This window comes from Salmo salar, chromosome 20, assembly GCF_965601325.2.
Source record: "Salmo salar chromosome 20, fSalSal1, whole genome shotgun sequence".
Taxonomy (NCBI): domain Eukaryota; kingdom Metazoa; phylum Chordata; class Actinopteri; order Salmoniformes; family Salmonidae; genus Salmo; species Salmo salar.
The window spans coordinates 52,777,203-52,789,525 of NC_138310.1; the positions used below are offsets into that span (position 1 = coordinate 52,777,203).

The 12,323-nt window shown below is 41.4% G+C and overlaps 1 protein-coding gene across 2 annotated transcripts in view; it reads left to right on the plus strand.

Moving 5' to 3' along the window:
• LOC106580804 (immunoglobulin superfamily member 11) overlaps positions 1 to 11,806 on the plus strand; it is a 100,400-nt gene extending 88,594 nt beyond the window's left edge. For both annotated transcript variants that reach the window (XM_014162254.3, XM_014162255.3), the window contains 5 exons: positions 1,715 to 1,922; positions 2,211 to 2,366; positions 3,513 to 3,635; positions 5,505 to 5,652; positions 6,836 to 11,806. In XM_014162254.3, the coding sequence (XP_014017729.2) occupies positions 1,715 to 1,922; positions 2,211 to 2,366; positions 3,513 to 3,635; positions 5,505 to 5,652; positions 6,836 to 7,361 (1,161 nt within the window). In that variant the 3' untranslated portion in view covers positions 7,362 to 11,806. The remainder of the gene's footprint in view (positions 1 to 1,714; positions 1,923 to 2,210; positions 2,367 to 3,512; positions 3,636 to 5,504; positions 5,653 to 6,835) is intronic.
• Positions 11,807 to 12,323: the final 517 nt, after the last annotated feature.

Here is a 12,323-nt window from a genome sequence, read left to right on the forward strand (position 1 = left end):
TATGCGTTAGGTCACCAATGAGGTCACACGAGAGTGAAGGGTGATCTCACGCACGCACACACACATAGATACACAGTGGCTGCTGCGGTTGCGGGTGCGTTTGGGTCTCATCACAGCTGAAGGGCTGCCTATTCATCTGCACATAAGAGGACAAAGCGTACAGCGCTCAGGAAATTTCGGCTCCGCAATTTACATGCAGTAAAGCAGCAGTGTGGAGGGAGAGATGGAGGGAGGAAGGGAGAGGGGAGAACATCAGCCCTACTGAGACGGTTCTGTGGCTCCCTGGCTCCCTGGGTTCTTTGAACAGAACAGTTCAATGGGGTTTCTTTCAAACAACGCTGAATAGCCTCCCTGATTCCCCAGCATGCTTTTGTGTGCCTGGCTGAAGGGTTAGGTGTTTTTTTTTATTTAGAAGGTGCGCACAAATGGCTGCTTCTATCAGAGTTCAAAGCAACAAAAAGCTTTTGAACATCCCCGACTCTCAAACATGCAGCTCGGAAGAGCTCAAATCAACACGAGGTTTCATTTCAATAGTACTTATATTTTTCGGGATGTTTTTACACTTTGGCATCACTTTTCTGAAGAGAAATTGCATTGCTGATGAATTGATCATGTCAATGGCGTTAGGCTTCTTCATATTATTACCATAGTTACCATAGTTTGGTGTTTTAGTTCCTTGTTGTGTATCATTGTAACAGTATGTTGACCACTAAGCTGTGCATGGAAGTTGCTCATAAATTCATGCTTGCTGTAATGTAAAATACATTTATAGTTCAGAACATTTTGAAATGATCATATTCTGTGTATTATCATCCAAGAACAGCCATGTTATACATGGATGGACCACCTTCCATCCTTTCAGCTGTCAAATGATGCTTCAGTTTATACTGCAACACTATGTCGCCCTCTTGTGAAAGTTTGTTGCACCTGCACTCTTTAATGTCCAGAAACCTCATGCACTCACTTGCCTGGCTGTTGATTCTCTGTTGTTTGGTTTTATTTAACGCTGGGATGAGGTATTGCATTTTAATTAACTTAATTAAACATTACTTGTTGACTTATCTCCAGTGTGTACCAGAGAAAGGCTTTTTAAACTTTATACGATTACATTACTTGGGCTCCCGAGTGGAGCAGCGGTCTAAGGCACTTCATCTCAGTGCTAGAGGCGTCACTACAGACACCCTGGTTCCATTCCAGGCTGTATCACAACTGGCCGGGATTGGGAGTCCCATAAGGAGGAACATAATTGGCCCAGGTTTGGCCGGTGTAGGCCGTCATTATAAATAAGATTTTGTTCTTAACTGACTTGCCTTGTTAAATAAAAAAGCAATGATTGTTTTTCCATTCAGATTTAAGATACTGTCATTCCGTTTATTTCCTCAAGATCCAACAATTCAGACATTTTGTTTGTGCATCAATTGACATCAAGGTAATGCATTTCCCCCTGCTGACCCAGGATGGACACAGTTGGCCACAGTTTCCTAAAGTCACACCTGGATGTACAGTGACAGGAAACGACTGATGTTCCATAGAAATAGAAGTAGGTCTTTGGCACATCCTAGAAAAAGAACAGAAAGACCTGCACACTGTACGTTCCTAATCACCACCTAATGACCAACATATCGATCCATAGGGCTCTTCGTTAGGTCAAACTAATGATATTCCATAGAAACGGCGTGAGTGAATCTCTGCCTTTTTGTCTTTCTCATCTCAGGTGATCATCTACCAAGGTGGCCAAGTGTTCAGTCTAGCCAACCACTTAAATGGCCGGGTGGGTTTTGTGGCCACCATGCCCAGCACAAGTGCCTCTATCTTCATCAACAACACCCAGCTGTCAGACACGGGGACCTACCAGTGCCTGGTCAACAACCTCCCCGACAGAGGGGGGCGTAACATCGGGGTCATTGGCCTCACCGTGCTGGGTAAAACACTCACTGCGGCATTAGAATTACAATTAAGGAGTTGCATACTATGCATATATAGCTTTTATTTTGACTAATGAGTCTCCTAAGCTGGTTTTAAAGATGATTCTTATAGCATGTTGGGACACCACAGTTCTGTATGTGTATGCTATAAAAACAAGACCTGCTTTGGATAAGAGAATCTATTAAATTACTAAAATGTAATGTAAAATGTAGGAGGCTAGGATCTGTCTGTGCTGATCGATAAGGTACTAACCATACCCCTCTCTCTCCCTCCTGTCTCTCCAGTGCCCCCCTCGGTGCCCGCATGCCGTATCCAGGGCACACTGGATGTGGGCGCTGACATCATGCTGATGTGCAGCAGCGAGGAGGGGATTCCCACGCCCACCTACGCCTGGGAGAAGCTGGAGTCACTGCCCAAGCTGCCCCACACCGCCATGCAAGGTATTAAACCCCTGGCCGTGGGCGTGCCCTTTTGCCCCACCTTCGCTGGTAAATCAACAAGTATCTTTGGTAACGTAATCGTGGCTCAGCCCGCCCGCCCCCAACTCTGCCCCTCAGAGTGCCACCACCCACCCTGGTCCAGTTCAGGGCCTGCATTCACAAAGCATCTCAGAGTAGGAGCTGGTCACGAGTTCCTGTCATTTTATTCATTATGATCTACAATGCAAACTGATCCTAGATCAGCACTCCGACTCTGAGAAGTGTTTTATTTAATGCGGACCCAGTTGTGTGTGTGTGTGTGTGTGTGAGCCGTGCATTGGCCTCTCCTCTCTCTCTCTCCAGCTGTGTCATCACAGCACAGTGTGATTCTTACTGTACTACACTACTGCTCACTTCAACACAAGGCTACCCTCCACAAGGACCAATCGGCTTAGGTTTCCTTAATTTCTCCTGCTCCTGTCGGTCTTTGTTGTTTTACACAGTAGATATCAACTGCACCAACACTGCCACCATAATATCTGTCTGCAAAACAGCCCATGTTGCAGAGAAGAGGGTACTGGTGAAATCTAGACCAGTAATCTGGATTTAGTGCTTATGTGGTTTGTTCCATGCTCTTGTGGTAGCCTTTTCTTAAAGGCAGTGGTGTAATATAACGTAATACTCCATAAAGTATCAGACGTATGAACGATGGCACTGTAACCGGGTTTATATCAGCAAGGTACTGTATAATGTACAAAATATACACCAGCCGTTTTACAGTAACTGATTTGGCACCCTCTATTGGGTTTTTGCCAGTAGTCCAAGTTACAGTACCATATCCTAAAGCAAGTTGAATAATACTGTTACTTGAAGTAACATATCTGCATAATGCTGAATAAGCTTTGCTCAACAATTATTTCAACAGCCTAAATGATTTGAAATTATTTTGGTTATTTCAATTATGTAAGTAATTTATGAATGTTTTGGAACACTTTACAAGCAAATATTTACATTAATCATTAGTCCTAAAGGAATTTCATGCATATTTAATCCCAATGCATTTTAATGAGATGTTTTTGTGTCTTGTCTATTTGTTCTGGGGTTGTGGATGGTGTTCAACAGTGATGTTTTAACCCCAGACTGGCATGGTTTGTGTTTAAACCCCAGACCAGATGCAAGGGACCGTAACACTGAGGAACATCAGTACCAGTACTTCTGGTCTGTACCAGTGTACAGCCTCCAACGCCATCGCCAAGAGCACCTGTCTACTCAGCCTGCAGGTTGTGGCACGTAAGTACCCAACATAATGATGACATAAGTACAGCTTTGTGCAGTACCATTCTGAATAAAATAAACACTCTTGGAATGTATCAATGGTAAATCCTTTGAATAGACATAAATACACAATAAATTGGCTTCTACTTCCAGCTTATACATACTACATACATTTCAGACAGTATATTTTATATTAGTTATGTTTTGTTTGTTTTTAGTCCCAGCATTCAGCTACTCTAGGAAAACGTTGTTCCCAACGCTCCCCCTCTCCCAATTCCACCCCTGCCAGTAGGTAGTAACACTGTCACCTGAGTTAGTATGCTGCGACTGCACTCGCCTGACCCCGCCTTTGAGTAGACAGTCACTGACACCAGTGACAACTTTAGTGAGTGGCTCGTTTGGGGTTTGTGATTGTTTAAAGGAGTAAATGGCATGTCACCGGTTGTCACTGGCGGGGCGACTGTGGCTGTGGTGAGTGCTCTGACAGAGGCTCGGAGGCTGTCTGTTTGTCAGGGAGGGGACCCACTGTTAGATCAGGAGGGTGATCCTATAAAATCTTTATCGCCACTCAGCCATCTGTTCAGCCTTAAACAATGAAAGCATCATTCTCCCAGTGTATGTTGCAGCATGTATGATTAAACACCTGCCACTGTACTATTCTCTCTGAGTTGTAGGACAACAGACTGACTAAAATGGCCCTCATAGTGGAAATGGCTAGTATTAATATACGTTTTTGTGGTTTTTAAAACTCAAACAAATCATTTCCTGATAAAAGCACAATGGTACAGGTAACATAGGTTTTATGGTACAGATAGTATGGTCAAATTCAAACATCCTAATAGACATACAGCCAAATTAAATCACACTTCAGTCCACTTCAATCTTTTCCCCCAATTCACTATGGTAGCATAATAGAACCATTTGCATCCATGGATATTGTAACGGCTGTCGTATAGAGGGGACCAAGGCGCAGCGTGTTGAGTGCTCATAATTATTTTTTATTTAAACTCAGAGCACTAAAGAAAATAACAAAGAGAAAACAATCAGCTCACAGTTCTGTTAGGTACTGAAGGCTACACAGGATACAACTAAACAGAAAGCAACTGCCCACAAAAACACTAGAAAACACCCCAACATAAATATGATCTCCAATTAGAGACAATGCGAACCAGCTACCTCTAATTGGAGATCATCCCAAAAACCTCCAACATAGAAATAGAATACTAGAACAACACATAGAAATAGAAAACATAGACAAAACACCCCCTGTCACGCCCTGACCTACTCTACTATAGAAAATGACATCTTACTAGGGTCAGGACGTGACAGATATATTCAATGTACTGTATTATCATATTAGTACAATGTACTGTATTATCAAGTACCTTTGATGATACAGACGAAAAGCTACCTGATCAAATAAACAGTGGCCACTGTGTGTATTTAACTCATTATGAAAAATGCAGACAGTACAAACACAGCTTTCCTCCCCCTCCATCTCTTTTCAAAGTGTTTACCTGGGGGGGTACATCATTACGTCCTGGAGAACCACGACGCATGTGGTTGGCATTCAACCAAAGCTCCTCAATGTTTTATTCATGTCATAATGCAGGCCTTACTCGAGTGGCTTCATTCCACAGATGAATAGGTGTTTGTGCTGTGGTTCAGGAGCGAGCCGTATTGAAAGTAGCTGTTGTAGAGGCATGACCGGTCATTTGTGATCTGGGTCCCGTTCATCAGTGCGCACACCGTAGCAAAACGTTTTGTATTGGAAAACAAGTCTTTCGTATTGGAGAAGTTCATCCCCGTTTCAGTCCATTTTCTTCTGTTTTGTACTTAATGAACATGACTTAGTCTCTCTCTCTTTCTCCCCTGGTCCTTCAGCCCAGCCCCAGAGTGTGGGTCTCATAGCTGGCACCATTGCCACGGGCGTGCTGGCTGTCATCATCTGCTCCCTACTGGTGCTGGTGACACTTTTCTACTGGAAGAACAAGAACAAATATGAGGAGGAGGAGATACCCAACGAGATCAGGTGGGTCTTTCATTGGCTTCCTGCTTTCTTCCGTTTCCCATACATCTCTGTCAACACACTAGTCTAAACATTAGAACCTGAACTCACCATAACTGTTCTGGTGCCGTGCATTTGATAGGCTAGATAGAGTATGTAGTAGATAAATCTTGAAAACGGAGATATACTGTATCCTTGAAATTGTACGATTACCCATTTGTAGTCAGTTTTATCCATTTGCTAAGGCGTTCAAACTTCAAACTCACCAACTTTTCTTCATCATACCCCAATTTTTCATTTCAAAACACTGTGAATTCTCTATCGCTTGTTTAAATGGCCTGCTATTCTTCCCCTAAATGAGTTCATAAATCAATTTGAAGATAAATCATTGTTGAAATGTTTCAGCTCTGAGCTAGTGGGATAACATCTGCCTCATTTGGGTGTTGATAATGTCCCTGAATTGAAATGTGGTCTGTGTGTGTTACCGCTTCACGTATACCACCGACATTTAACATGTTCTCTAACTCTATTTTCCAAAAGGTGCCCCCTAGCTGTTTAACTATTCATTTCTAAGTCCTAAATAAGATTAGTCATGCATATTGCATGCTAATTTAATACACTGTCTCACATCCCTTTTTATATCTCCATCGCTATCAGGTCCACTAAATTTCATCTGCAAAGAGAGAGCGTTCCAAACACTGTTAGTGGAGATCAAACACAAAATCTTCTTGAAAATGTTTTTCCATGAAACATTCACAGTAAGGAACACTGACTGCTCAGACTGGTGTTACAAATAGATAGATTTTCCTATTTAAAAACATCGTTTTTTAAACCGATCCCAATATTTGCAATTATGAGTCCATTTTGAGTCCATTTTCATTTGCAGCTCAGTCAAACATGAAGAAGAAGAAAACCCAGTGGAATTTAAGCAGCAGATTACATCATTGGGCATTGACTAAACAGTCAGAATTGGAAGAGACACCTAATTGAATATTAAGATGATATTTGGATGTTCCAACACACTTGGTAATGTAAAAGCACCAAATACGTACGTCACATATTATGATATTGATGGAAATACTTTAAAAGAGTGACGTATTACTTAAGAGATTGGGTTGGATATGAAAACCTCTTAACACTGAATTTTAACCTCCTGTAATTTCTGTAGTCCCTATAGTGACCTCCCCTTGCCCTTTGTGCTTTACAGAGAGGACGACCTGCCCCCTAAGAGGTCGTCGTCAGTAAAAGCGTTTCACGCCGATGCCTCATCCTCGGAGAACGACACCCTGACGTCCACCAACACCTACAACAGCCGCTATTGGCACAACCCCAAGCCCAACTACGACACCAACTCCTACACCCGCTACAATGGCGACACACGCCAGACGTTCCCTACGGGGCAGGCGGGTCACACAGGTCAAACGGGGGGACATGCAGCTCACACAGGACACGGGACACTGGCGCCGCCGGGCTCCGCCCCCCTGGCATGTCAGGCCTACTCCAATGGTAGCCACACCCTCCCCCCGCCCAAGACTCTGGTGGTCACCACCAACTCCGCCCCCTCCCCGCCCACCATGGTGCGCAGCAATGGCTCGGTCAGCCTGAAGCCCGTGACGGTGGCATCGCACGGCGGGTACACGCACTCGTACGCCGTTAGCCAGGCCACGCTGGAGCGCATGGGCGCCGTGCCCGTCTTGGTACCAGCCCAGAGCAGAGCAGGCTCTCTGGTCTAAAGTAAACTGTTACTGGGTTGAACCAGCCTGCCTCCCCACTTCGTCTCTGTTTCTCTCTCTCTCTGTTTCTCCCTTTTTTACTCATAAACAGGATTTTACATTACCGACTTCATCTAATGCCAACGTCTCCAAGTACAGGATCCCGTTTGAAAGCAGCACCAGGTGTTCTATTCCTATTGGTTGGTTTTGTATCTCTTCTTGGGTATGGTTTTCTCTCACTGGTTCCTTGCATTAAATGGCTGTAATCAGTGGGATTATCGTACAAAAGTCACACATAATCATCTGACGTTTCAGGTGATTGGGACTGTGGGTTTTGGACTCAGCACGACAGTGAGCATTAACCGTTTAATCTCTGTGTTTTAACCACATCTAGACGCTCTGAACCCTGCAAGTCCCATAAAGAAGCATCCAAACGTGCATGTACTGTATATTCCATTGAAAACGAACAACCAGATTCTTGCTATTATTTCATATCCCTCAGCTATTGCGGTGATAATAATTGTTTTGTATCTTTTAAAAAATTAAAGAGATGTTCTTTGATTCACTGCAGTGGTCTTACATGAACAGATCCATAGTGGTGGAAATGGCCTTAGAAGAGCAGAAAGTTACGGAAGGGATTTCTGGTGAAGTACCAAATGGCAAAGACAACAGAATGGCACAACACAGTAGGCTGGTCCTGTGACTGGACAGGGGGTTTCTAATTCTGTCCATTAGCTCCGACTTCAACATGTTCATTCGTTTTTGCACGGTAACACACTTTCATCAAAAACTCCTCTGAAGAAATGCCATTACAAACAGTACAGTCAATATATTTATATGTCTTTATTATAGAACGGTCTTACTTATCCATCCCGTTACCTCTACAGTGTTACACATGGGAGAGATGGAGCCTCTCCAGCACAAACTGGTAAGGGTTCAGCATTTACATTGATTAGGTCCAGTATTGATAACTGTGGTCTTACCTCAAGATTCCATTATGTTAAAACACCTTTCCCTGAAACTTGAATCTGCAGTTTGAGACGTATTGACGGTGTTTATGGAAGTACGCGCTATTGTAAACATGCTATTGATTTTGTTTTAACAAAATCCAATCTCACATCAGTGCTGTTGGACAAGAAAATATGGGGGACATCTTATTTCATACATCCTTTCTAAGAAAATGTATATTTAAAGGGGATTTCCCTTGAGAATGCTAACAATTACTGTTTTGTACCTACTGGAATTATTGTAACTACTGGTAGGCTAGGTTGTGAATTTAAGAAAAATACTTTTATTTCCAATGGATGCATATTTTACAACTCATGTGTCTTAATTTAAGATGTCTATTCATTTCTGTTAACAGACACTAAACTGGGTTTTGTAGACTGTTGTATTGCGTTAGTAAAGAAGGGATGTCGTTTTTTTTTTACAACTAGGTGTCCTCTGTGCTACAAGTTCGGGCAGTGCAGTTCATACAAAATGACAAAGTATCACAGAGACCCGTATACTAAAATGACTGTCTGCATCTGTTGATTGTAATAATGATGTAACCCTAGTGTTAACAAATACATACTCTACCAATTGTTTTCCAGGGCACTTGGATTTTTTTCACAGCTCCAAATTCCAACATTAAAGTAAGTTACTTAAGTATCCCCAATGATAGTTGAAAATGAAATGAATACCACCTGTAATGAAAAATCTAGGTTTGTTCCAGCAGTGTTGTAAAGTGTTCCTATTGAGGTAAGAATCAGAACATTTTGAGGGCCATGTTTTTTATACCTGAAACGAACTGCTGATTTAGGTTTTTATATTCATTTTACAAAATTATCTATCCTGCTCTTTGCATTTAAAGTCTTATTAATATTCAACTTAATCTTTCACTTGAAAGACATTGTTTTGATATTGTGTGATATTACATTTAAAAAATTGTACTATTCATTTTAAACAAAAAAAAAAACACTTCACTCCTGACAAAAAAAAAGTCTCCTGTATTTGGGGTCAGGATCTTTCTCATTCAGTCTCTACATATACTGTACCCAATGATAGCTGTGGTCTCTACAGTATGAATTTGGCCAATCAATGTGCTCAAGTTAAGTGTTATTGAAGTTCATTGAAATATGCTTCAGTGAGAATCCATTACACGTATTCAATTAAACCTCAAGTAAAGCAATATGGATGGTGAGCAGAACTTTCTGTCCTGGAGCAATAAAGACCAACCAGGTGAACCACATTAGGAGGACTGCTGATGTACAAGATAGACCTTTATCAAACTGTTCCTTTTCTGTCACTCACTCAGCTCATTGGCTTATGTGTTGTCTCATTCCCTCCATCAGGGAACCAAGATTATATTCATAACTGAATCATTTAAAAAAAATGTGCTTAATGCAGCCATGAGACTAAAACACTGTTCAGTATTATCAGGTAATACTCACAACTTTGGAGAGTATTCTTTGAGTTTGTTTGGTGTTCAGAGACTTGTTTCAACATCAGAGTGCATCCATATGATTCATGTATGTACTCTTTTATGTACAGTGCCTTCAGAAAGTATGCATAATCCTCGACTTATTACACATGTTGTGTTACAGCCTGAATTTATTGAAAATGGAATACAGAAATATCTATTTACATAAGTATTCACACCCCTGAGTCAATACATGTTAGAATCACCTTTGGCAGTGATTACAGCTGTCAGTCTTCAAGAGCTTTGCACACCTGGATTGTTCAATATTTGCCCATTATTCTTTTGAAAATTCTTCAAGCTCTGTCAAGTTGGTTATTGATCATTGCTACACAGCCATTTTAAAGTATTGCCATAGATTTTCAAGCAGATTTAAGTCAGAACTGTATCTCGACCACTCAGGAACATTCACTGTCTTCTTGGTAAGCAACTCCAGTGTAGATTTCTGGCCTTGTGTTTTAAGTTATTGTCCTGCTGAAAGGTGAATTCTTTCCCAGTGTCTGGTGGAAAGCAGACTGAACCAAGTTTTCCTCTAGAATTTTGCCTGTGCTTGGCTCCATTCCATTTCTTTTTTTTATCCTGAAAAACTCCCTAGCCTTTAATGATTACAAACATACCCATAACATGATGCAGCCACCACTATGCTTGAAAATAATGTGTTGTATTGGATTTGCCTCAAACATAACACTTTGTATTCAGGATAAAAAAGTGAATTGCTTTGCCACATTGTAGTATTACTTTAGCGCTTTGTTGCAAACAGGATGCATGTTTGGAATATTTGTATTCTGTACAGGCTTCCTTCTTTTCACTCTGCCAATTAGGTTAGTATTGTGGAGTAACTACAATGTTGTTGATCCATCCTCAGTTTTCTCCTATCACAGCCATTAAAAACTCTGTAACTGGTTTAAAGTCACCATTGGCCTCATTGGGAAATCCCTGAGCGGTTCCTTCCTCTCCGGCAACTGAGTTAGGAAGGACACCTGTATCTTTGCAGTGACTGGGGTGTATTGATACACCATCCAAAGTGTAATTAATAACTTCACCATGCTCAAAGGGATATTCAAGGTCAGCGAGGCATTGGAAAATCTCCCTGGTCTTTGTGGTTGAATCTTTTTGAAATCCACTGCTCGACTGAGGGACCTTACAGATAATTGTATGTGTGGGGTAAAGAGATGAGGTAGTCATTAAAAAATAATGTTAAACACTATTGTTGCACACAGAGTGAGTCCATGCAACTTATGTGACTTGTTGAGCACATTTTTACTCCTGAACTTATTTAGGCTTACCATAACAAAGGGGTTGAATACTTATTGACTCAAGACATTTCAGCTTTTCAGTTATAAATAATTTGTAAAAATGTTGAAAAACATAATTCCACTTTGTGGAGTATTGTGTGTAGGCCAATACCAAAAAAATACATTTTAAAATTCAGGCTGTAACACAACAAAATGTGGAAAAAGTCAAGGGGTGTGAATACTTTCTGAAGGCACTGTGTATGTACTCTGCTGATAACCCCGGGGTTGTTCACTAGCTTGTTGTGTCTGGTCACAGACAAGCACACCACTGATCTTTAACAATTATTAAAGAGCCACAGGTTTAGGTCAGATGAGCTGAGGGCATCTGTTTCCTCTGTTAGACATCTCTTGGGACCAATCCTAACTTCCACTTACATGTTTACTTAGTCATGCATTGATGTCAGTGGGGAGACAAAGTGAAAATTCAACTTAAAAGTTAGGATTTGTCCCATAATGACCCTGGCCCGAAACGCAACTGCTTGAACTAGAAATGGAGAGGCGGGATAACCACACAACCCAGACAAGTGATGGTGCAGTGTCTACTGTGGCCATAAGTTCAACAGGTTGTGTTTATATAGATATTATATTGCCAATAGTAAACAATGTAAATATGTAAAATATGTATTGTACTTAACAGTTTGATTGATATGAAATATGACATTAACACTGGAAGTTGTAGTGAATAAATATTGTTAATACATTCTACATTCTAACTGTAGTTGTGCTCATTGACTTAGTCATTTTAAGACATTTATTATTTTATGAGTACAGATGATCTTATTGGTAATAAACATTTGGAACTCCTTCCTAATATTGAGTTGCAAACCTCCCTGGATTCACCTGGTCAGTCTGTCATGGAAAGAGCAGATGTTCCTAATGTTTTGTACACTCAGTGTATATCATTCTGTACAGCTGACCAGCTGGCAAGTGTCACAGACATTTTCAACCTATCCCTGACCTGGTCTGTAATACCAACTTGTGTCAAGCAGACCACCATAGTCACTGTGCCCAAGAACACCAAGGTAACCTGCCTTAATGACTATCGCCCTGTAGCACTCACATCTGTAGTCATGAAATGCTTTGAAAGGCTTGACATGGCTGACATCAACACCATCACCACAGACACCCTGGACCCACTCAATTTGCATACCGCCCCAACACATTCACAGATGACGCAATCTCTATTGCACTCCATACCTTTGTAAGAATGCTGTTCATTGACGACAGCTT